This window comes from Astyanax mexicanus, chromosome 4 (genome assembly GCF_023375975.1).
Source record: "Astyanax mexicanus isolate ESR-SI-001 chromosome 4, AstMex3_surface, whole genome shotgun sequence".
Classification (NCBI taxonomy): Eukaryota; Metazoa; Chordata; class Actinopteri; order Characiformes; family Acestrorhamphidae; genus Astyanax; species Astyanax mexicanus.
This window is the reverse complement of record NC_064411.1, coordinates 43422499-43449424: the sequence shown is the minus strand read 5'-3', so window position 1 is coordinate 43449424 and position 26926 is coordinate 43422499. Positions and strand designations below refer to the sequence as shown.

Below are 26926 nucleotides of genomic sequence, written 5' to 3'. Positions count from 1 at the left end.
TTCTTGACCAGATGTTGTCAGCCCCCCCTCCCCATACGTATGCTGTTTGTTTGCAGTTGTGTAAACAGCACAATGTCAAGTAAGCAAAGTAAATGATCCAGCGACATAAGGTCGTTTCACGAACAACTGAGGATGCCATACCTCAGACAAGTGTGTCATTTTGATGGCTGGGAAGCATGTAATTATGTTCCAGTCACAAAACCTCATGCACATGTTGAGCAAATTGTTTACAGATCCCTCTGTGTGGAGCTCGTCTTGGTTTACACAGCTGAGAACCGACTGCGAAATGGCCTGTAAGTCAAACGAGCCTAAATGCACAAATACCATAATATGTCTAAAAGCATGCACATGCTGCTTGAATGCTTGAAGAACTGTAGATAGAAGGCAACTGTGTGACATACTGCTATAGAAGAAGAAGAAATATGAACAAAAACTTTTATTTCTGTTTTAGCATTGCAATGAACTTTTGTCATTTTATGTCAGAGACCCACATGGTTCTTTCATCTCCAAAATTATCTTTTTTCAGCTTAAAAAGTGAAGACTGACTTTAACATTAAATCCAGTGAAACATTTCCATTGTTTATGATTAGGCATATGGTGTGCCTGATGCTAATATGTGCGATTAACTTTCTAATACTTGTTACAATAATCCAGTTGAGCGGTTTGTCTGAAACTGACAGTTATGGGGTCTTCAGTGTGTCAACTGTGTCATCATTGTCATTAAGTTCAATCTGTGTTTTATTACCTGTGTAGATGACTGAATTTAGTGTTCTCCTGCAAGCATGTTGAAACTATAGCAGCAGATTGAAAATACATGCTTGGTGGTTGTGGCTGACTTGACCATTTCAAGCCAAATCAGATTTGATACAGATGTGTAGTTTTTTAACCCTCTGCAAACAATCATTTTTATATAAATGTGAAAATTAAATCTGTTTTATGTTTTCTGCTATTTTTGTGATTGGGCTCCCCAGTTCATTCAATTTAAATGTCTATGCATTAATTACGACAGTCTACTCTAATCTAATCCAATCTATTTTTTCATGTCCAATGTCCTACAGGAGAGAAGTGGTACAAGCGACACTTGACTTACCGCATCGTGAACTGGCCCCGGCACCTCTCGCAGGGTCCCGTACGGCTGGCTGTTCAGACAGCCTTCCAGCTTTGGAGCAACGTGTCCGGACTGGTCTTCCAGGAGGTCAGCCAGGGTCCCACAGACATCAGACTGGCTTTTTATGAGGGAGAGCACAATGATGGAACAAGCAATGCATTTGATGGCCCAGGTAGGAATGACCCCAGTCTAATGCCCCGGTGTCTACTCTGAATACCATTCATTTGAATTGGGTACTGTATCCATACTGTAACTTACACATTTTTCTGCCTAAAGTATGATCCAAAATCTGGTCATAACCATATATTTTATGAGATAAAGTCTTACAGAATCTACATTAGTTATTTATCCATCATATTTTTTTAACTATAAGGCACAACAGATTATAAGGCGCACTATCAATGAATGCTCGGATAGTGCTGTGGTTAGCGGCTAATGCTAATGCTGCCGCACTTAGCCTCAGCTGGAAAAACTTCACTGAAACTCCTTTATAACGTTGTATTCAGTGGAGTGGCTTTACTGCATCTTACAACCTGACTGGTACATTTTTTGGGAAAATTAAAGGAATTTATTTGCACCATATAATCTGAAAAAAATGCGGTACTACTGTAGTGAATTGATTAAAATCAAACAACATTTAGTAATAATTTTTGGAGTTTTGCCTGTAGGATCTTCATTTTAAAATAGCATCTTCAATACCATATTGATGCCCTGTTGACAGTGTTGGGAAGTAACGGATTACATGTAACGGCGTTACGTAATCAGATTACAAATTATAAGTAACTGTAATCCGTTACAGTTACTGCTTCAATAAATGGTAATCAGATTACAGTTACTCTGCTAAAATTAAAGGATTACATTGCGGTACTTTCCTATTTTTTTGCTCTTCCAACACTGACAAAACGCAAATAACATTTTGCTGTGAATCGCTCTGATATGACAGGGAACTGTCTGCCCCTTCTCCCATCTCGCTGCGCACACACACACAGGGAGGAGGGGCAGACAGCGGCTCCGCACACACAACGAGACGAAATTAATTGACATTTTGGTCAACGAATAAAAACGAGACGAAAATGTTTGGCAGGGACGAAATCCAATCAGAACTGATTTAGTTCTGTGAAAGGTAGTGACCAGTTAGGAAGAGATCCAATCACTGCTACTTTAGCGAAGGTGGAGAGGCGGGACAAGCGGGGTAGTCATCCAATCAGTACCTGTTTTTCCTGCAGTAGCGCTGCGCGCTCAGTTACAAACCCGGGACTTAACCTGTCGATACTTACGGAGCTCGACTGGAAGTTAACTCGACAGGAGAGAGAGAGGGGCGATATATTTCTCCTTTGACGTCGCAAAAAACAAGATAACGTGTAAACCGTGTGGAGCGACTCCATCTCCGGTAAAAACACCACTAATCTTTCAGCTTCTGCAGACCAGAGTCCCACAGATCTCCATGCAGAGATCAGCGTTTTAATACTGATGTTATTTCATGAGCTGATGGGGTGTTTAACTCGGCAGTGCACTAAAACACAGAACTGATACAGAACTCACTCATTAAGATCAGATCATCTGTTTAGTCTCACAGTGGGAAAGATACAGCTAGTGTTAAAGCAGGAACAGGTCAGAAAGAAACTCAATAATATATCCAAAATAAAACAATAAAATAAGTGAATCTATGAACCCAAAAGTCTGTGTAAAGTTCCTTACAGCACTTTCTCATAAGTTTCTCACTTTAACTCATGAAGTCTCTCAGTACATCCTGAGAGCATCTCTACAGCACAGTGTGTGAAGGTGTGTTTTTGATCTCATTTATAGACTGTAGCTCCAGTAGGTGTGCTGGGTTAGTGCTGGAGATAAAACTAGATCATTTAAAAGCTGTTTTTGCATCTACAGCTCTGTTTAAACTATAATTTAACTATTCAGTTGTTTTATGACCTGATTTCTAGAGCAAAATTTTAAATGTAAAATATATATAGTCACACACCTATAATAATAATAATAATAATAATAATAATAATAATAATATACATTAAATCATATATAAATATATTTCACATTCAAACATTAACAATATTACTCAATTGGTTATTAAACGTTTCATTTCGTATACGTGTAGAGTTAATAATTCAAGGGAACTGATGAAAAAAGCATTTACATTTACACCCTTTACATTTTAGTCGACTAAATTTACTGTAATTTTAGTAGACTATATTCTTATGACATTAAGTCGACTAAAACTAAGTCGACTAAATTACTGAATTGTGACTAAAACTAAATGCTATTTTCGTCACAAAACTATGACTAAGACTAAATCAAAATTTGTTGTCAAAATTAACACTGGTGGCAAACCTGCAAGTAGATAGCTTACAGTTGTTGTTACATTGTTTGGTTTTAAATTGTTTTATCATCAATTTATAGAAGTGTTTCATAAAATTGTTTGATGAAATGGTTTCATTAGTATTTTTATAGAGTGATTGAAAAGGCTGTTTTATTTGTTTATCTATTTGTTAACTGGAAAGAAAAATAAAAGGATAATATGCAATATGTGGTTGCTACATTCATTCAGGCTTTAAAAAATGACAATATTGTAAGTAATCCAAAGTAATCAGATTACGTTACTCACTTGAAGTAATGTAACTGATTACGTTACAAATTACATTTTGAGTGATGTAATCAGTAATCTGTAAGGGATTACATTTTAAAAGTAACCTTCCCAACACTGCCTGTTGACTATGCTACTCTCACTTAACCACTCTTGGCTTGAAAAGCTGTTAACTGTACAATGTCACTCTAGTGAGGCGTACAGAACAACATTTGCATGAGCCATATCTGTGTAAAATCCTGTAATATGACTCTAACGTCTCAGTTCACTTGCTTCTTTCAATTTCACTGAGGCTTCTGTATTTCTCATCTTGTCCAGAAAAGCATGTTTTCTTTTGGAAAAAAGCCTGCCCTTTAAGGGTGACTAAAATCACATGATATACTACCCATTTGTAGGAGGAGCCCAGGATTAAATAATAGCCCATTCTTGCATAATGCTGCTTTGTAATGCTAATGCTAACTAAACTAATGCTAATCACCTTCTTTCAAGATTTCCAGTAGTTAAACATCATCTGACTAATTGATTAACATTTATTCAATTATTTTGTAGCTATATTTTTGGTTTTAAAATAACACAGGATAGGGTGGTACAAAAGCCACATTTACGAAGGACCATCTGCTGTACACTACTCCCCACCCCTGCTAATAATGTGGTGATATTTTGATTTAAAGCTACAAAAGAAAACAAAGCTTATATAAGTCTTAATAGGTGACTAGTGCAGTCTGAAATCTGTTAGCCTAGTGCAGTTCCACATAATATCTAAATTGGGGTTCATTATTAAGCAAAATAATGACACAGCTGAGTCATTTTAAACAGAAATGTCTGGTATTCTGTAATCAAGGACAATTAGAATAATCATAGGCACTGTAGAGTTCAGTCTCAGGCTCTCCTCTCCGTCTTCTTTGCTCTTATTTCCCAGGCGGAGCCCTGGCCCATGCTTTTTTCCCATGCCGGGGCGAGGCTCACTTTGACAAGGCGGAGCGCTGGACCCTGAATGGCCACAAAGGACATAACCTTTTCCTGGTCACCGCCCACGAGATCGGCCACACGCTGGGATTGGAGCACTCACCTGTCCGTCATGCTCTTATGTCACCCTACTACAAGAAGCTGGGGCGCAATCTACTGCTTAGCTGGGACGACATTACAGCTGTGCAACAGTTATATGGTAAAGATAAATATTTGTTATATGCTTTTACTTTTACACCACATGACAAAAGTATCTAGATAATACCCTTCAACTAATCAGGTACTTTAATGTGCATCTGTTGCTGACATAAGTATCGAGACCCACTCAATAAAAAACTATGGAGCAACAACACACGAACATAGGATTGCCATGCCACCCCAGACATACCACACCAGCACTGGGCTAAGGAGCACTGGGACGGCAGGTTTTCTTAGGGTTAGCTACCATAATTAGGTGCTAATCCTAGGAATTGGGCATTTTAGCAAATTTAGAAATCATTAGGTAAAATTAATCCTTCATGTTCGTAGGCTGATAGCTACATTTTTCTTTGCTTCAAATTAGCAACAGTGAAGGCTACTCATTTACAAATGCTTAACACATAGCTGTTCATGGCTAGCTAATTGTCAATTTTATAACATTGCCGTCCAATGAATAACAAGTATTTCCATTTTTGTCGATGTTTAAGTTACAACATAATTTGAACTGTACCTTACACTGTGCCAAAATTTCTCAATGAATGAATAAAAATACTTAAAAATGACCTGAAATATATTTCTTTTACATTGCTCTCTATTAACCCTCCTGTCGTGTTCACCTCCTGCCCCTTACTTTAGTGTTCCCGGTCAAATTTGACCGGTCAGATTTTAACTGCTCTTAAATTAGCACAGAAATCAATTTTTACCACCAAATTTTGATACAAAATTTTTTTTTAGCTGTGAACAATGTCTCAAAGCAGTGTTTAACCTGAATGTATAAAATTATACATAAGATAACTGCAGTGAAAGTACACATAGGCACTGAAAATGTATTAAAAAAGGAACGTTATAAATAATAAATTGAAAACCAAAGACAAAACTCAACATGAAGGTGTGTGTGTGTGTGTGTGTGTGCATGTGAATTCATGCACATGAGTGGCATGTGACACTCAGGTCAGAGTGGGCCTTGCAAACATAGGCATCATATTTGCAGCACCTCAGGCTTGTTTTGTTGTCTCTACGGGCACATAGCTCACATGGGTTTTCCCATGTATACCTGCATATTCCAGGCATAGCTGCTCCTGGCATCACTTGCTACCCAGATCTTTATTCCATATTTCCCTGTTTTTCCCTTTTTGTAGCCTTATTGTTTGAGAGATATACTCCTGCTAAAATCAACAGACCTATGTAGGCTTGGAGGTCTACCAGGTCAATTTCTCTTCAGGTGTCCCCAAACACACGCTTCCCTGTTTGTCATCTCCAGTATAATTCCCTCAATGAACTCTGGTGAAAAGAGTTGTAAGCTGAACTTGATGTCATCCACATGAGATGTGTGAGTGAGTGAGTGAGTGAGTGAGTGAGTGAGTGAGTGAGTGAGTGAGTAAGTGAGTTGGGGTGGTGTGTATGGGGACTTCTAGTGTATGTCATTTCCTATGGCGGTCACTTTTGACCGGGAACACCACAGGTGTAACAAGGTTGAATAAAACACTCAAAATTCAATGAAAGAGGTGATCATCACTTTTATGTGTTCAAGTGCCTAGTGTGGAGGATATCATAAGGCCTTAAGGCAATCAGATGTAAAACACAATATTTATGAGTGTTTTAAGTTGTAAATCGGTCAGATTTGACCCGAAGATGACAGGAAGGTTAAAAGTTTAGAGTTTTTTTTCTCTTTTGTATAGTTGCTTTTTTCAAGATACTTGTTCTTCATTGGACAGCGACGATATGCTGAGGTTTCTTTGATTTTCTGAGAATAGCTCATAGAGCATGTAGCTATTCTCTTATTCCATTTCCCCATATTCTCTCATGGCATTCTGGTGCCATGGGAAAACACTCAAGGGGCTTTTTATAAGACCAGTGAGCTAAAAGTATCATTCCCACAGAAACCAACTGGAAACAAAAGAGAGAATTCTCATATGTGAAGTTATAAACCCTGAATCAGAAAGCTATAATTGGTTTAATTTAATGACAACATTGTATAGAAAAGCACCACTGCATTTAAGCATGTGATTGAACCCATCATATTCACATTTGAAATCTTCCACCTTAAAAGGCACAATTTATCGTATCGAGTAAAAACAGCTGCACCATTTAAAAAGACAATATGTGACATTTCTTGCACCTGGGCTTACTTTACAATTGAGAAGTTTAATTAATTCATGTTTTGAGCCTTGATCTAAGGACAAATCACAGTTGTCCTCATGCACTATGCGAATTGCCTGCAGCAGCTCTTTTTGCTCGAGTGAGGCTTTAGTGCTCAAGTGTAGATGAGGTGGTTTTGACAGTTTGGGGGCAGGGTCACCTCCTTTAGCAAAAGTTATTGGCTGATATCTCCAGGGTTTTGTGACAGATTGCCTACTACCAACAGCCGGAGGATGGTGAGAAAGAAGGACAGCAGGAGAGTTCGCTAGCGCATTCGATTTCGTTTTTTTTTTTTTTTTTTTTTTTTTTTTGCGAGTTTCACATTTGTGCTAGTAAGAAATTTAAAAAAACCTTTTTTTTTTTTACCTGGTATTTTTGTGCCCCTGAGGATTTTGGAACTGATGTGACACCATACTTCACCAGAGTTACATAGTGCAGCATGTCAGCATTGTTTTAAGGTTGAGTTGTAAGGCTAGAGATGCCATTGTACCTGAAAAATCAAAATTCTAATAAGAAGCCTTCAACTTCAACCTTTTTTATATTTATTTCTGAGGCTTTAGCACAATATTCTGGATCTATTTACTGCTCCTTCACTAAAGGCACTGAAGAGCCTGAAGGTTCTTCACTGTGGACAGGTTTCCAGTCTTTTCTGCAAAACACAGCAGGATGACTGTCAAACTCAAACTCACTGTTCGCAAGCATCTATCAGGCAGGTTTCCACACGCACTGCCTGATGAGTCGGTCCATCTGTCAGTCCTCCAGCTCTTGTGGAGGAATGCACAATTCACCACCTGAATGCAAAAACCTCGGAATCTGTTTGCTTCTGGCTTGGCAGCCGGAGAACACACTTACTGGAAGCGCTTCTGCTTTCCACGAGCCTTTCTTAGAACAAAGGCCGACTCATTTTAGAAGAGGAGGATGTTTGAGTGTGCTCTTGGACAGGCGGCACTATCAGATGGATTCAGACAAAGCTCATCTGATAAAGCGCAAAGATACAATTTTAGGAGATGTCTGGATGTCTTTGGTGGAGATTTAGTTGAGTGGATGTAGTCTCGTTTTCAGAACGGTATGTTGTCTGTACAGCTATGCAAAACATGACCATGACTATGTTATAGGATTAATTAAGTAAGATTGATTCACTTATTACTTATCTAAAAATGTGTATTTTCTTTGAGTATGTAATTTGGCTTAATTAAAAAAAAAAAACAAATTATTTAGCTTGTGTCAAGAATTAAAACTTGAAACATGCAAGACAACCAAATTGTTCACACAGATGTAATGTGACCTCAGCCATTAACACATTCATAAACCCAACATACACACTACTGAGCATACACACGCACACACAGTGATATGATGAGCACACATGCCTAGGGAGCAATAAGCCTTGCTTAAGTCCCCAACAGTGTGAACTTCTCAAACCCAGGTACTAAACCCACACCCCTGTCATCCATAACTAGTGCTCTTACAACTAAGCCACTTTCAGTAAATTCAGTAGATTAAAATGACTAAAAATAAGTAAATACAAGATAGTAATATGTTACATAACTGTGACAAAGGGTCTGACTAGGGTGCCAGATAGACGTTTTATAAGTAATAGGATCAGCCAATCAGAGCGCACCTCCTCCTGTGCATGCATGTGAATGATGCATGCACCTTTAATATTCTAGAAAGTTTTGGGGAGAGGTCGCCATCTTTCACTTCTTTTATATTATTTAGTTAGCAGTTTATTACTGTATCTTGTGGCTTGTGTGCGTGCAGAAACGTGAGTACACTTCCTTATTTAGTGTTTGTATGCTGTCTGGTGTATTAATAGGCAGGATTTATGTTTAAACCTTGCTTCATTTAAATCGCGGAGGTAATTTACTACCGCGAAATATTTTGCGTGAGTTACCCGCGAGGTTACAGTGCTTAATGTTCATTTCATGTCTTCATATTGTGCATATTCATGCTTATGGTGTTGATGTATGTGTAAAATGGTTATTTGTAATCTTTATTTTAGTTGGCTTTGATGGGAAACAGTGGCATTTCTGACTTATTCTTAACTAGTAAATGTAGCATTTGGTATTTAGCTTAGGTCAAGCTATTTCATATTTGTTTGTAAGCTACAGGATATACTGATGCTAATTTCTTTATTATTGTATTATGGAGTAATTTCTCCTTTGTTATTGGTTTCCTTTTCTTTCAGAAAACCACACATACACACACATAATTAACACAAGTACTGTACTTCTAGTGATTTATTATTTACAATAAATCTCCAATAATCCCCCCTGGAACATCTTTGTGTGCATTCTTACCGATGCCCCTCAGTGGCCACAACTTTCCTCAAAGAACTTTTTATTCATCATAACAATAACCTTAAACAACGTCATAATATGTAATGCATAATATATAACAAGAGTGTATAACTATATCTATGAAGAATTTCACTTGCTAACATACCATTTCCTGCATTGAGAAACTAGCATTTCAGCTGTTTTGGGTAGGACTGCTGTAATGTTGTGTATAATAATGAGTGGTAATGTAATGTTTCTGGGACATGCACAGTCCTGATTGTGATAGCTCTTTCTATTTTGTCTGGCACAAGCTTCCAACACTGATTATCATCATAAGGCTGAATTACCTCGAGTGCTATGAATCACTTATCTACAGGGTGGACGATATGACAAAAAGAAAACATCACAATAATTTTATATTTTCATATTTTTTAGTAGGTGGATACATTTTAGGGAGCCCCCATAACATTTTTATACCCTCTTTTGTGGATGTTCAAGTCTTAATTAGGGGAGTCAGACCCCCCAATTTTCACCACCACTTTTCGAACTGCTGCTGATGCAGCCTTGCGCTCTGAGAAAAATGCAGAGACTCGGTTCAGATACATCAGCTCACAGATGCCTTGTGCTGATGGACATCACCCTTTTGGAGTGATGAGGGTAAGAAGTGCCATCTATACACCCAGAAGGAGCAAGGTCAATTGTGCTCTCTCTGGGCTCTGTAGCTGATGCAAGCTACATGAACAGGATTCGAGCCAGCAATCTCCTGATCATAGTGGCAGCGTCTAAGCCCGCTGGACCACTTGGAGCCAAATATCGAGGAATGTTAAATTCATGTGCAGCTAGAACTCTTTAATTGATGATCGTTTATGTTGCCTTGCCATGAGCACACTGACCAGTGTTCAACCTTACTTACTAGGTAACACCTCACAAGTTATACTCCTATCCCATGATAGCTATAGTTTGACATGCATCTTCCTGCTCAACATAATCAATTATTTCTTCTACCAGCGACGTTTTGGATCAGTACAAATTCACAAATTTCTGTTTAGAAAAATAAATATCTTAATTGCAATGTAAATATTTTTCCAGTATCGTGTCACTCTACATTAAACCATTTAGATGGTTCTTTGAGTGGTCTTTCCATGTATAACCACTAAATTTGGTAAAAGAAAAATGTTGTGCATGAGGTTTTAAAGACATTTGAGACATTTAAAAATAGCAAGAAAAAAAAAGCACGAAAAAATCTAAACATTTTATATTATACACACCTATTTTTGTCAAGACTGAACCAGTTGTAACTGTTTATATTGTGTTACCTTTGCTAAAGAATGAATAAGAACCTTTTTATGTATATTTATGTTTTTTGTGTGCTTAAAACACCTATTCTGGTGATCATAATAGCATATTGTCACCTGATAATGAAACATATCATTATGTTGTTTCCCCTACTATGCGGTTTGCGTCATTCTGAGAGAGACAGGGAGAGAGAGAGGAATTTTCCAGCCCTAACCTCACTTTAAACCGTGCTGACACTCGTGTGGCCTGCAGCCTGTTGGAGCTCGCTGCATGCTTGTCTCTGATGCCTGTGGGCCTCCTGCTTCTTCCTGGATCCCAGGCTAACTGGGGGCCACTCAGTGATAACAACCAGACTACACACCAACCCAAACAGTTTTACTCCTACACACACACACACACACACACACACACTGTATCTGACCTCAACTTACTCTCTTGGGCACTGTCCTGAGGAGCTGATACTGTATCACACACACACACTTCCTCTAGCAATGTACACAGTGAATATACACACTTCTGAGTCTGACCCCTGATAGCCCCTCATGAACACTGTATGTAGAAGCTGATACAGCACACACACACACACACACACACACATTTTAGACCAGTGCCATGATTAGAATACCATCTTGGAGTGTTTTTTTTTTAAAGAATCCAGACACCCCTTTTATGAAACCTTCTTTTCCATGATTTGGAAATGTGAAAGTAAGATATCCATCTATTCTGTTAAAGGAGAACTCCGGTGTAAAATTGACTTTTAGTGTAGTAAAACATGATAAAAATAATTTTGTGCTTTTTGCCCAGCGCTCTTTACAGCAGGTGATTTGGGGCATCCACTTGCCCCTTCAGATAAATCACTTTTTACACCATTATCCAGGCTCAAAGTAGCTCCACACCACATTACCACTGTTTACAACCCGTATATCCTCGCTGTCCAATGAAAAACACTCATCTCTCTTTTTATCACTTATCTCGATTTTTAGTTTACTACATAATTTAAACAGAAAAACTGTCCCTTACACTGTGCCAAACTTTCTTGATGAACGGACCAATAGAAACTCTTCAAAATGACCTGAAATAAAAACACCTTTTACATTGACTTCCATTGAAAGTTTACAAGGTTTTTTTCTCTCTCCTGTAAAGTTTTGGAGATAAGTGTTTTTCATTGGACAGCGACCTATATACAGTAGATTTTAATAAGCTTTTTGTGCACTTTTAAAGCTCTTTATGCCTCGTTTTAAATGTCAGAGCTCTCCGGATTCTACTAATGAGGTGTGGAGCTACTTTGAGCCTGGATAACGATGTAAAAAGCGATTTATCTGCAGGATTATGTGGATGCCCTGAAACGCCCAAAATTTTGCATGGAATTACTGGATCCCTTAAAAGCTGCAGGAGAGCGGAGGTGGGCTATTCAACATAGATTACTACTCTTTATCATGTTTACTACACCATACAGGAGTTCTCCTTTAAGAGTGTAAAAAAACATATATTACATTAATATATCATGATATTGTGATTTGTAATACTGTATCAATTCTCAAAAACACAGTATAAAAATTTTAAATAATATTGTACATATGAAAATTGGTGGCAGACAGTGGTTCCTTTGATAGTATAAAAAGCACACATTTCTTTTACTGAAATGTTTGTATATGGTGGTTTGATTTTAACACTTTGACAATTTTCATAAAATTGAATAGGATTTAAACTATATTGAATCGTAATCCCTGTATCCTGTAGCCAGGTTGGTGCCAGGGTCTTGCCAGATGAGACCATAAAAATGAGACCATGCTTCCCTTCTGCTGCCTTAGGGTAGTGTACCTCTTGATGAGAGATTGTTGGCTGCTAGAAATTTGTCTCTACAAATTGCGTAGTTAAGACATTTTGCCCAGTTGACAGACTTTGAGAGGGGAAAGCTCACTGGACTGGGTTATCCGTCAGCCACCTAGCATCCTATTCGTTAGCAGTAGTGTCATGAACAAAAACATGAACTCTTACAGATTTTAAGAGTAATGTTTTTAGTGATGAATCCAGGTTCTATGTTGGATCTGACAACAGTCAGGTTCTAGCATGGAGACTTAATGACGAGTGCTGCCCCAACTGCTGGTATGATGATATGGGAAGCCATTGCATATGACAATAAGTCACTTCTAGTAGTAATATGAGGAATCCTAACAGCTCATACATATGTACAGGGCATCCTGTTCATTCTAGGGCTTCCTACTGCCATTTTTCAGCAAGATAATGCTAGTCCACACACATCAAGGCTTTCCCAAGAATGTCTCTGCCAGATTGCTACACTTCCTTTCCAACAACTCCTTCTTGGTGCACTATTTTTTTTTGTCAATGAGTGTAATAAACAACTTATCTAAACTATAGATACAGTCTTCTGCAGTACTGTAGAGAGGCACACGCTTAATCCTGTCCATCTACATACACAGTAGCATCTAAAAAACAGTGGAAGTGAAGTATATCCTGTGGACTGCAGACATATCCAGAGTTTAACCACCCAGAACCAAACACGAGACATGTAGTCTCCATCTGGAGAAACAGCTCCCCTCTCCATATCATCAGCCCCATGCAGACCACTATTCCCAAAGTCTCTCCACCAGCTACCCTCCTTTGGGGATGGAGATGTTATCGGGGGCTAGGACAAATGTTTGCTCAGCCTTTTGCAAACAAAATGGGTGTGCGGCTGTCCCGGGCCTTATCAGAGGAAGCATTGTGTTATACTTTGCTGCTCTCTTCCTAAGATATTGGGACGCTTTTCTATACAACTCAAGTTTGCAAACATAGCCCATGTTCCCATAATAAACAAAAGTTCATAAATGGCTTCTGGTTTGGACATAAGAAATCACAGACAAAAAACATTATAGTTGCATTATAGCAGAACTTATTATTACATTAAATAGAGGATCTTTATGTTTTTTTTTTCACATTAGACATGAGGCACAATATTTTCTGTAAATCATAAAATACTTTTTATTATATGAAAAATTAAATTAAATAAAAACTGTCAATGCGTCCTGTGCAAAAGTTTGCAGACAAACTGTACCAAAAATGAAAGGCCGAGTTCTGAAATTCTGAATACACTGGTTTTCATTCATTTTGTCAATTTATTTACAATTCCATTTCTTTTGCTTTTTTAAAGAAAAAAACTATTACAAATCTAGTATTACAATTTACTATTACTATGAATAGTACAAATACTATTACAATTAATACTCTTACTATTGCTATTACAATATATAAAGGAAAGTTAAAAATATATGTTTGCTTCACCACCTTCTTCACTTAGTATCATGCCCATAGTGTCAGTCCCATGGGGGATGCCTAAAGTACTGCACAGCCCACAGTGATGAGTTTCATGTTAGAAAGGTTCCAGACAAGCAATGTGTGTGCTTTTTGCACATCTGTGTCAACTATGGGTGCAACTTAAAGTAGCTAAAGGCATTGATTACATGTTGTGTCCACAAACATTTGAAAACGCTCACCCGCAAACTAAATAAAGCTGAACTTTTCTTTGAATCATCTACATCATGCATAGTGTTAATGCTGTATGTGTGTGTGTGTGTGTGTGTGTGTGTGTGTGTGTGTGTGTGTAGGTAAGCCATCTGGAGGTGCAGTGGTCCAGTTGCCAGGCCAGGTTCTAAGCTGGGCCATGCAGGACTGGGAACTTGCTGAGGAACCTAAAAGCATGTCTGCTCAGCCACACTATTGCCAGGGCCTGTTTGATGCCATCACAATGGGTAAGATAATCAAAAGAATCAAATGATTTTCTAATTTATATACTATAGTCATTAAAAGTACTTTTGTTGTTTTACTCAAGTACAGGTTCCACTTCCACTTGTAATTAATTAATACTTACCATAGTAAATGTTAAATATTTAGAATACCTGCAGTATATCTTCTTTAACTCTAAAATATTTAAGTAAATATTTGTCTATTTTATCCGCCACTGTAATTTGTACAGTCTACAAATTATAATTTCAAAGATGCCATAAAAAAAAACACTTTGGTGTCATGAATGGGCCAGGACAGAACAGGCAGGATGAGACAGGTAACAATATTAGAAATATAAAAAGGGACAAACACACAATAAACGATAATATGAATGATCTAAAAGGTGATCAGGTGATTGTTGTCTGGGAGGTATCCTGTGATCAGTTATCTGATCCATTGAGTGAGAGCCCGCAGCATGCTGGGAACTGGAGTTCTTTGAAAATTGTGCAGTGTTGGAGTTTGGTTCTAGCACAAAGCAGTGCCAGAACCGACATGTGATGTTTGGTTTGCGTAAAAAAACATTTTTAGGAGAAAAAACCAACCCATAAAAAATAAAGAACCTTAACAGGCCATCAATTGATAAAATTTAAAAATTGATAAAAATAATTCCAAAATCTTTATTGTTTCTTTAAGAGTATAATTCCAAAGTTACTATATCATTTAGTCTCTTTATGGTGCATTTAAATACTTGCATACTATACTCAAACCTGCTTTAAACATGCAAATGTATAGAATTATAATGTGCAAGTGGCGCCCCCATGTGTTTTTCATCTGTACTTACTATTTCTGTTATATACTGTACATCAACTTAGTATGACTTCATAGAAAGGCTGCTGTGAATTCATATTCATATCTATATATCGCAGATGGGAATGGAACAGTGCTCATCTTCAGAGGTGGATTGTTTTGGACGGTGTCATCTGAGGGGAACGTAAGCTCTCCACTTCCTCTTCAGCAGCACTGGCCTCATCTACCATTCACCATCGACGCTGCTGCCTTCTCCCCTTTGGATGGAAAGCTGTACTTTTTCAAAGGTATTTTTATTGTGCTGTTCTCTCTTTTTCCTTTAGTGCTTTCCTCTCTCTGCCAGGCCAGTAATTTAATATTGTAATGACTTGGCTTGGCTAAATTAAAGTTACATTAACAATATCATAAAATAGTTAGAAGCTAGAAAGTAAACAAAGAAACAAAACAAGTGATATTACATGTGTCTAGAATGATGATTAGATTGACACGGAAACCTGCATAGCCTCATTAATAAATTTATAATAAAAAATTAGTACACAGAATTAAGTGATAAATGATCCTAAATCAAGACTAATTTAAGGACAGAAAAAAACAGTGTACAAAATTCCATAGTAAACTGCCAGGGACTTTAAGAGAAAAAAATATTATTGTAATAAAAAATAAAAAAAGAATAGTATATTGTAAAGGTATACTACTTGGAACAGATCAGGTTACTGCTCTCTCTACTGCAGCATTCATACACTTATACACAGCACATTCACACTTCCATCATTATACAAGAAAAAGACACAGAAACACAGAGAACTCTGTAACTATTAAAACAATAATTATTTTTTAGAGAAATTACAGAGGAAGCCAGAGAACAGTGAGTAAGTGTAAGTACTGTTTCCTAAACATTCAAAAGACTCTGGAGAAAACTGTTACAGGAAGAGTCACGTCTGGCTGACACACATGGCAACTCTTGTAGCTCAGTTAAAGTCTTAATTTTAGCAGTAAAGAGAAGAATTAGAAGTTATTGCTAAGATGATCAAATACAAAAGCAGCTTGTTTGGGCCATAGAGCACTGCTACTGGATAACAAAAAAACTTTTTTTGGTATTCAGTATTTGTCCAAAATGTTTAATTCTGATCTAGTTTAAAAAAAGTAATTAATTTTTGGGCATGCCTTATAAATTTATTACAGGATTGTTTTGTACCATTAAAATCCTCTATCCATTGTATAATAATAATTATATCAAACGTGCTATGAAAGTTATTACATTTAATCACAAAATGATTATTTGATTTGATTCTAAAGCATTTACGACATCAGTGTCCTCATCTTCTTTGTTTTCCTCTCTATCCTGTTTTCTGCTAGGTAAGCGAATGTGGCGGTACTCCGGCCCTGACCTGGACCCAGGCTTCCCCAGGAAAAGCAGCGAGTCTGGCCTCCCTCGCCACCCAGACTGTGCCCTCTACTACAGACCTCTGGGCCGCATGGTTCTCTTTAAAGGCTCACGTTACTTTGTGCTGAATCTGAAGACTCTTCGATCTGAGCCCTATTACCCCCGCAGCCTGGCAGACTGGAAGGGGCTGCCTAAAGGGGCTAACGGGGCGCTGACCAGGCCAGACGGACATATTTATTTCTTCAGAGAGCAGAAGTACTGGAGGTTCGACCCTGGAAAAGTGAGGGTCACTGGGACCGGACAGTGGGCAGAGACACTGGAGTGGACCGGCTGCCACAGAACTGCTTTAGAACAGACTAATGACACACTGTGACCTGCAGAGGGAGCCTGTGAGGAGAGACTTGAGGGGTGGGATTAGAACCAGCACAATGACAGAAAATAAAATTAAAATTAAAAAGATATTAATCTAAGCTGATTTAAAATGTGGTTAAATAATTAATTTAAATATTTTTTGGCGAATTTTGTTTAAAACAAACAAAGAAAAAAACTTTGCATTAAAAAAACTAAACTAACTTTGTTTTCTTGTGCAGAAATGGAAAATGGTTCAGGTTCAGGGCAAAAAAACATGTCGAGCTTCTCTAATAATCTCAAACCACATGGTTCTGAGGTCTCCAGGCAATCCTGGGCAGGAATTTTACTTTCTGGACCTGAATCTTCTGCCTGTGTTTAACTGTTTATAATCTGTGACTGAGAAAAGAGGGCCATGTGCAATTCAATAAAAACAATGAGTGTGGCAATATTGTCTTGGAATCTTATTTAAGGCCACTTTGGTAATAAGATAAGCAGTCAGTTCCTCCTGTGTATTGAACTAAAGCCTGAAATGTAGATGTAAATAAATAACACAATACGTATAAAGGCAGTCATCACACTTGGAGGAAAGTGCTGGAACCTCAGCTCTGATACATCAGCCAACATCCATCCATACCCAGATAATAACTACAGTGATGAACAAATAGCTGTAGTAATCAATATGCTATAGTCATATGCATAATAAACGTCATGTATAGGCAATAGGCATAAATTATGCAATAACATAGTCATCTTTTTTGTTAAGATTTTGTCAGAAAATAGAATTGTGAACCCAGTCCAATCATGGGTCGCAATAACAAAAAAATCCACTGACATGCCAAAAGTCACAGGCCAACAATATGCAAATTTATCTTACATAGTTACTTCAGGGAATGACTTGCATTCTCTAAGTGGCAGAACCAAAGGCTCAATGATGTTTGTCAAGATTTTACAGGATTTGCTGCTAACACCTTGATTACACTGTTTATGTGAGTTAAAGATGGACTGGCTGGTGATCAGTCAAAGAAAACAATTATGCATGATGAACATATTTAAATGAGAGTACACACCTTCAATTTCAAAAGAAGTCAGAATCACAAATACAGAAGGTATCTCTTACCCATTTAATAATGAAAAAACTTTCGTCATGTTTGTAAAGGTTGTGTTAATGTAATACATTATAGTTTAAGTACTTCAGCATAGACAGCATTCACAAATAAAACAAAAAAATAAGTTGCTTTTGAGCTCAGTTTAAATACATAATGGTACATTTTAGTGCTAAAAATCTAGACAATCTTTACTTTTCTATAATACTGAGGTACATTCTTCTAAAATATGGGTCTAATAATCTCCCATCAGACATGATACATTAAGCAGACACTAGTACACATTTTCTTCACTAATGGTTCCTATACATTTAGCATTTGGACACTTTGTCAAGAGGCTACATACTGATTGTGTATGCTCATAATTATGGATGTCCTGATTAAGTTAATCTGAGTCACTTAATGCTGAATATCAGTCAATACCAATCTGTTCTGATCCGATCTTTGTGTTTAATTTATAAAATAATACAGTTTAGATAAGATGTGCTATATTTCTATATAGTTTCAGACATTATGTAAAATAGTTCCACACTGCAGACTCTAACCAAACTCCAATTTATTATTGCTGACTGGGCAATAATGTGCGCTAATGGCACCCTAAGACTCAGAATTGGGATTAAAATAGACTATACTCTATCAATTAAAACATGCCTTGATCATCCCCAATCCGGAGTCACTGGATAAGATCAGAACATCCCTACTCAAGATATTAGACTGCCATTGAATTAGTGTCATTTCCCCATTACACAGTTTTACCATGAACATCATAAATCAAAGAAATAAAAGACAAGCAGAAAAAGTGCAATGTTGTTTATTCAATAACACCGTATAACATTTTATATCCCCCATGTCCAATAAAAAAACAAGTATCTCCATTTTTGTTGATTTTTAGTTTACTACACAATTTGAACAGACAAACTGTCTCTTACAACCAAATGTCTTAATGAATTGACCAATAGAAATGTTAGGTCATTCTCAAAATGATCTAAAAAATCTTTTTACATTGATTACAATTAAAAGGTTTTATCAGTTTCCTATAAAATTGCTATTTCGGAAATACGTTTTTCATTGGACAGCAACAATATACACTAATGTTTAAAAGCTTGGACTGAACAGATTCAGAGTTAACTCAGTAAAATCAGTATTTTCAATAATGCAAAACCAATGTGGCAGCAGATAAATTAAAAAAATATTTTCTATATGTTATTTCTGTGTAAAATCACAGTTTTAAAACACTGTGGTATGCTATAATATAGGAGTGGTGGTGCACACTTCTGCTGTGCAGCATTGCTTGCGAAAACATGATTTACACAAGAATTTCCTTCTTTTCATTTCAAATTTCAAATAAAATATGTGACCTGGCCAGGGGTTCAGAAACTTTTTCACACAGCTGCAATTAGTAGGCCACTATAAAGTTATATTAAATATTATTATGAGTTATTGAACATGACATCCAAAAGTGATCATATTGATGAAACTTGGAAATTACAGTAGTTTATCTATAGCTTTTTTTTTTCAAAGAATAAATTGATATATATTTAATATTTAAAAATGTCCTTTTGGAGAACAGTTTGTAATATCTAAATTCACATTGTTTATTATTGCATCTAAAAAGACTAAACATGATATGTAATTACAAGCTTTTATACAGTAGTGTTTAGGTCAGGGATACTCCAGGGTTGGAGCTGAACACCATTGACTTAATTATTCATTGGTGTAGTAATTCTGGGTCATGTTTAAATTTGATCCTCTTTGTCAAATGTCTAAACTCCACCTTCATGGTACACAGAGCTAGTTGTTTCGTGTTCCTAATAAGGGTGTGAAAATGCAGCGTGATGCATCTGAAGTTGGTGATTTAACTGCACCAATTGCAGTTTTGATAATCAATAGATTACACCCGAGTGATAAAAAAGTGGTTATAATACATTTGGCCTCATTTTTATCGTAAAAAAGTCCAATTTCATCTCTTTACCATCTGGGTTCTAGTACTGTGTTTTCCATTTAAATCTGTAAATGCATTATATTTGTAAAATGTTTCTTAAAGAGGCAGTCCAAGGATTTTGAGAATTTAGAGACCTCTCTGGATAAAATATGTATATTGTTTTGTAATTGTTTAAATTAATGCAATACTGTTAAAATGTAGAGAGCAATTACATCCCACAAACCTACCAGACAACAAAAATATATATGAGATGTTGCAGGGATGGTCATGCCAGAATATGATTATCATTAATTAGAATATTCACTACAAACTGTAGTGCACTTTGTCTTTATTTAGATAGGCTATTTGAATCTTTTTGATTTAAGCAAAATTAAAGCAAGAGTTTAAATAGCAAATGCTTATTAAATGCATATAAATGGCATATACAATCTGAAATGGAGGACACTCAAATCTGAAAAATATATTTTAAAAAAGAAATTAGTTTCCCTGCAGTGCGAACAAAGGCTATGAGACCTAATGGTGCAGTGATTTGTTCCTAAAGAATTGCTTTAAGTTATTGTGAGGTCAGAAACCAGCATCTCTAATTCCTAGATGAAGAATTCGTCCACTTGCTCCATTGGCTCCTGACCTGCCAGTCTCAGTGACACTGGCTCCGGCAGGCTCATCAGTGCCTCTGGAAGACCCTGTCTAAGGTCCCTGGCAAGAGTCTCCAGCCTGGACGCTCCCACAGCACTGGGCCTTTGAGTCGGGGGGCCGACAGTTCGACCTGTGTCCACGTTGGTCTCTGGCTCCTCCTCCTTGTCCTTCTCATCCTGTTCTTCCAGCAGGAGGCGGGTGATGGAGGGGTTGACGGACAGGGCGGCAGGGCTGCTGCGCTGGGAGGAGTAGCAGGAACTCCCTGGAGGGGTGCTGCAGGCGCTGCCAGAGCCCAGGCTTTCCCCTCCTAGTCTCTGGGCTCCAGGGGAAGTGTCTGAGGGCAGCTTGGCCAGGGCACGCTCCTTTAGCTGGGACAGTTTGCTGAAGGAGCCGAGAGGAGCTGAGTGGAGCGGGGTGGGCACAGGGCATCTCAGCAGAGAGCGAGAGGGCAGACTGGGACAGCTGAGGGGGAACGCTGAGGTAAGGAGTCTCTGAGGCTGCGCAGCTCCTTTAACCTGTAAATGAAGGGTAACCATTAGCACCATGTTATCATTGTACTGAATACTTATAGAACTCTGTAGTCTAAACCCATTTATAAGCAAAAAGCTAACTCTGAGGAAAACAAGCGCTGAGTTACTTATAGAACTGCAATGGAACTTCTTACTACACCCAGCAACCAGTGTATCAGCATACAAACTGATGTTTTTCTTTTGTTCTTATATTTGGATCCCCATGGACTGCTATCACTATTCTTACCTGTTTCTCAACAGGCCTAATGTACAAAACAAATATCAATCAATTACAATTCATACTTATATATGAAATAAAGACACTCAAATAACCAGGTTTACAAAACAAAAGAGAGATGTACTGTCCAACAACACACAACAATCAAACACAAGTATTATTAAAGAAAGGCAACAGTTTTGTAAAAAAAAAACCACCATACTAAAACTATACTAAAATAATTCTTAAATTAATTAATTCTTTATTTCTGGTTTCTTTAAAGAACCTTTTTAAAAAGTGTAAAAAGCGCCAAAAATGGTTCTACTGTATCTACTGTACTGCTATTGTAGAGTAGATTAAAAGCAAGTGCAAAATTACATTTTACAGTGGTGGCCTATCTATCACAACCTTTGTACAGGACTTTTAATTTGATATGTGGGACACAGGAAGTGTGACAAGAGGGAGAGAGAAATAAGGGAGACAGGCAATGGAGAAAAGAGAAAAGGGTAAGAAAAGAAAACTGTAAATCTCGTAAAACATTGTAAAGTAAACTGACTGTCTAAACCGACTCAGTTATCATTACTCAGCTAGCCTGAAAACAGCCAGTTTGTAAAGAGGTAAATTTTAGGGGCTAAATAAACTGACACAAAATTTAAAAAAGGAAAAAGTGATGCTGAATGCTTTATTTCATTTCATTTACAAGAGTAGACCATTAAAATTAGCTTAAACCTGGCATTTATCTTCTCTCTGCACCTTTTATTATTTAACATTGACCATTAAAGCCATTTATGCTTTTTTATTAGTTATTCAATAGTTATTTTAGGCAATATACAATTAATACGGAGTTACAATAATAATGTTATAATAAGCGTATTAATTTTTAATGTTATTATACAGATTAAATAAACTCAACACTGTTTTTTATTTTTAGTTCACTGAAACAGGTCAAGATTTCCAAAAAATAAAAAAGGAAACATTTGTGTGTCCTATAATTTCATTATATAATGTGAATAAGCTTATTAATTATATATGGCCTGGGTTGTGGAAAGAAAAAACATTTTTAAATTTTTTATACTTTGCTTTTGCCAAAGTTTGCAATTTTGTAATATCGACACCAGTTAACCTGTTCAAATGGACTGAACACGTACTGCAAAATGATAATAATATGACATAGGATTTCTAACCAGTAAATGCGCACATAGGTGTCCACAGAGCAATCTACCCTAGTGGCGTGCTAATCCACAGATGCAATTAGATCAGCAAAGATCACTTCTACTGAGAGGCTCACACTTTACATATTTCTCACACTTTACATATTTCCCACTTTTTATGAAGTACTTTTGTCTGTATTGTGTATCAAGTTTGTAGAACTATGCTAAATGCTTTGCAGTGAACAAAAAAGACATGAAAAAAAGACATTTATGCAAAAGTATTCACATTTCATTCCAGACTGAAATGAAGGATTGTGGAGTTTCTGGCCAACTCCTAAATGTGGCTTCAAGTGAATATAAACCATGCATGAATGTGCAACAAAGTGGAACCTCTCAGACATTAAGTAAGCTTTCCATTGCTCAGATTTCCAAAAGTTGTCAGCTCATTAAAGACATCTGCCTTCTGAAAACCAAGCGAACGTATTGAGTAAGTTTTAACACTGTGTTTGAGGACTTTAAATGAGTTTTTAGTAAATTAGAGCATGAATTCCTGAAGCAAAACTTAAAAACACACTGATAAAATGTCGTCCAAGAAGTTCTGGTTTGCGGCGGGATCCATCTTGAAATACACTTTTTTCATAGTTTTCATTCTCTGTACTAAGTTTCAGGTCCTGCGGTGGTCTGGCCTTCTTTGTGGGGTTGTATGTCTATTGATGCATTTCCAGAGGATCCATCTTTTTCCATCCTGGAACGCTTTGAAGAGACAGAACTGAGAAGAATCGATGTGGGGTTCATCCCCGCAGACCCGTTGCATACTGCTCGGTAATTGCCGGTCGTCATGCAGTGCTCTGTGTCTCCTCGGCCAGTTAGGATTGTTCTTGGCAGCTTGTCTCGGGACAAGAAACCACAGCAGCCTCACTCTGGCAAGCCGTTTACCATAAATCCACACTCCAAAAGACTAAGTATTTACATCTGAGAAGAAAGGCTCGCATCCCCTTTAGTGGCATGGTTTTGTGTTCACATAAAATAAGTCAGTGAGCCAAAAAGTCCAAAAAGACGTGGGTTTTGAGGGAATAACAACAGTTTTGGCTGCAGCAGTAAGTGATGATGTGCTCAGCAGCTTGACAAACATTATAGCTGATTTGGTTCACTCTAGTGACACCGATATTAGGCAGTATTGTGACTGTATCTGTCAGCACTGCAATTTTCTTAGAGAAGTGAAAGATGGAATGAAGAGGAGATGCAATGAGTCATATACAGAAAAATCCTATGTTACAGACACTACACCAGGTCATGTTATTTGCTACAGTAGTTAATGTGTCCTCAGGGCCACACTCCCCAAAATCTACACTTAACTCACATAAATACATAGCATAAAGCAGCACATTTTAGCAATACATTTCATGCTTGGTATCCGTTTACTCAGTTTACTACCTCTTTACAGTTTTCCAACTGACAGACCAAAAGCTGTACAGGACTAGGATAGTAGTTGTATTCAATGTAACTTAGCCTTAGTATTTATTTGTTTACCAAAAGACTGGCTGACTTTCTTTGTGCACATTTCCGCTATCTACTGTGATCTACTGTGGATTTCTGTGGTCTTTATAAGGCTTTTTGATTCAATGTAGTAGCAAAAAGCACCTGCCTAATGCCAGGCATAGCCTGGAAAAGTATATCTAGTAGAAAGCCTTCCCCAGAGGACTGTTTCAGCAGTTACTCCAACAAAAGCAGGATGAATGAGCAACCTTACCTGAAAGAGGATCTTGTTGCCATCCAAGTCTTCGGTCTGCCAGCGGGTGGCACTTATAGGTGAACAAGGGTTCGGGAGCAATGGCACCAATTGACCAATCTCGCCCACTCTAAACTGCAGCACAGCAGAGTGGCATGTTTCAACCCTAACCCCAGGAGAGAGCTGTTTGAGGGCGAGTTGCAGACTGAGTCCCCTCTCTGCCATCAGGGTGAACCAACAGAACCCGGCTTTCTGCTCTTCTGCCCTCCTCCTCAGAACAGTTTCATATAGCCTCACAGTGTCCTCGTAGTTATCATAGCAGCTGTGTAATGTCAGACGCACCACTTCCCCTCCACAGTGCACCGGCCGTACCCCCCACACTGGCATGCCAGTGCCCAGGCTGTAGAAGTCCCGGCTGGGCAGCAGGTACGGCCGCAACAGGGCACTGGAGGGTGAGCTGGTGGAGCTGATGTGGACGCCCTGTCCCGTCCTACTTCCACAACTCTCCGTGTGGTGGTACTGCCAAGGTGGACACTGGAGGAAGTCCAGAACTCTGAGGATACGCTCCTCCCCATACGACTCATGCAGGAACAGGGTTACCGCCAGGGACGGGTAGCCGGCCACAGGTGGCAGGGCGTAGTCACGCACTGGACAGGCGCGTTCCGACACATGGAAGAGGCGAAGACCAGGGCACACCCATTTCAGGAGGCGGTCCAGGGTGTGCTGGAGGAGGAGAGAGTCTCCAGGGTTGGCCAGCAGGTGCATGGTGACCAGCGGGGGCTCCTGACCCGGGCCTGCCATGAGGTCAACTAATCGCAACAGACACAAAGAGGCAGAGGCGGGGAAGAGGGAGGATTATAGAAAGTGCTGAAAGCATAAAAACAGGTTTAAAATTGTGGCTTCAAGCTGATTACTGCAACATGCAGTGGGTTTAACATGAACATGACTGAATTGCAATAAAGACCTAATCCAATTTAAGTATACAAACTGTACTTACGGCTGCTGCAAGATATTTTGCTGCAGTCGGACCTGCAAGTAAAGACAGTCAGAGCTGTGAACAATTCTTAGCTTACCACAAAATACTCTAATATAGACTTCTTGTAAGTATTTTGGACAATTTTATGAACATTCTTAGGAAGATACAGGTACAAGTCCCAATATTACTATTAATAATAATGCTACTACTACTGTTACTACTACCACTATTACTGATACTACTACTACTACTACTGTTACTACTACTATTACTACTTTTGCTATTGTTACTACTACTACTACTACTACTAATAATAATAATAATAATACGAATATAAACACTTTTAAAGAAATATATTCAACAAAAAAAATTAAATCAGTTATTTTTCTTCTCATATTTATGATGTAAAATTAACTGTAGCATGTGATATCTCGATAAAGCAAAGCTTTTGCGAATACTTTATAAATGCATAACTTTATTGTTATTATCATGACTATTATAAATAATAATAATAATAATAATAATAATAATACGAAAAATCTTAGAAACCTAACCTAAGTAACTTATATTTTTGTATGATTAATTAATTCACAGCGGTGGGGGGGAAAGAGGCAAATCTGAAATCGATTAACGTAGATTAACGTTAAAATAGATCTGAAAAGAGTCTTGAGACTAGTTATAACATCTGTTTGCATTGCTTATTCTGAATATTTCAGTTAACTTAACGTTATGCTTTAACTTTAAAAAAAGACAGAGAAAAAATATATATCGTTCACAAAAAAAAAGTAATTAATTCTTATTAAACATGGGCAAATGCTGTGGGTTTGCTGGCTTTTATTTATCAAACAATAAAATTAAAAATATCATACAAATAAACAAGTGTTTTTTGTTGTAATAAAAAGTATATTAATATTAGGAACCTAAGTAATATATATATATGTATAATTAACGTTAGTTAACTAACTTAACTTCACAGCGGGAAAAAGGCAATCTGGAGTCGATTAACGTTAAATTAGATTAACGGTAATTATTTTAAAATAACATAAGATAACTTTATTTTTTTATCTGAAAAGTCTTGAGAATAGTTCTAAACCTTTCTTTTCTCGTTTTTTAATTGTTTAGTTACACTTTTAGTTGAAAAAGACAGTAAAAACAGTGAATTCCAAGTAATTAATCCAGTTCAGCGTTTTTATAGCTGCAGCGGCTCTCCGTCGCCCTCCTGGAGACACCAAACAAAGTCACTAAGCGACCCTCAGCCAACAGTAGCATCTGATGCTAAAGCTAAAGCTAACTATAAGTAACTCACCCTGCGGTCTCCGCTCCGGAGTCTGCGGGCTCATCCTCCACCCTGCTGTGGTATAGGTAGGGTTTGCGCAGCATTATTCCACCATTTACTCCTTTTTTCTTGTCTGAATTCGTCGTCAAGTGACACACGAACTTTCCATTGCGGAATAAAGCGACCCGCTGCTGCTGCTTTGTAACGTTAGATAAATTTAGGTAAAGTTAACTAAGCTAGTTAGCTAACGCTAGCTAAGCTAGTTAGTTGTTTTGGGTTTTGTCTAATTCAGCGTAGTAAATAAAACTAGACACGTCTTTTCCCGTCCCCTAAAAGTGTTTAACAGTGCTGTAAGACTAACTACGTGATGCAAAGCCTCCAGCACAGCTTCCAAAAATGCAGTCTGCAGTATCCAGCTGTATGGGGAAAGGCTACCCCCAGTCTCTCAGACTGGGAATTACAATTCAAACAGATGGCTGTCAGCCCACGACTGGCTGAGACAAAAGAGCAGCAGACGGCTCTGAAAAGATTTTAAGGTACAGG

General features: G+C 37.8%; 2 protein-coding genes across 2 annotated transcripts in view; one reads left to right on the top strand and one right to left on the bottom strand.

Moving 5' to 3' along the window:
• mmp28 (matrix metallopeptidase 28) overlaps positions 1 to 17286 on the top strand; it is a 31729-nt gene extending 14443 nt beyond the window's left edge. The window contains exons 4-8 of the mRNA XM_007258383.4: positions 1059 to 1280; positions 4621 to 4866; positions 14185 to 14328; positions 15229 to 15396; positions 16466 to 17286. Coding sequence (XP_007258445.1) covers positions 1059 to 1280; positions 4621 to 4866; positions 14185 to 14328; positions 15229 to 15396; positions 16466 to 16866 — 1181 coding nt within the window. The 3' untranslated portion in view covers positions 16867 to 17286. The remainder of the gene's footprint in view (positions 1 to 1058; positions 1281 to 4620; positions 4867 to 14184; positions 14329 to 15228; positions 15397 to 16465) is intronic.
• Positions 17287 to 17951: 665 nt separating this feature from the next.
• Positions 17952 to 26836, bottom strand: LOC111194495 (protein FAM124B). The gene is made up of 4 exons (XM_022678754.2): positions 26414 to 26836; positions 25129 to 25160; positions 24153 to 24940; positions 17952 to 21040 (listed from the first exon to the last, which is right to left on the bottom strand). Exons 1-4 carry the CDS (start codon positions 26485 to 26487, stop codon positions 20477 to 20479), a joined length of 1458 nt encoding a protein of 485 aa, XP_022534475.1. The 5' UTR covers positions 26488 to 26836; the 3' UTR covers positions 17952 to 20476.
• Between the last annotated feature and the right edge of the window lie 90 nt (positions 26837 to 26926).

Coding starts and splice junctions, on each gene's coding strand:
- LOC111194495 (XM_022678754.2), bottom strand. CDS start 26,487: ATGCTGCGCAAACCCTACCTATACCACAGCAGGGTGGAGGATGAGCCC. Junction 25,161..26,413: donor TCCGGAGCGGAGACCGCAGG/GTGAGTTACTTA, acceptor CTTTACTTGCAG/GTCCGACTGCAGCAAAATAT. Junction 24,941..25,128: donor CAAAATATCTTGCAGCAGCC/GTAAGTACAGTT, acceptor TGTTGCGATTAG/TTGACCTCATGGCAGGCCCG.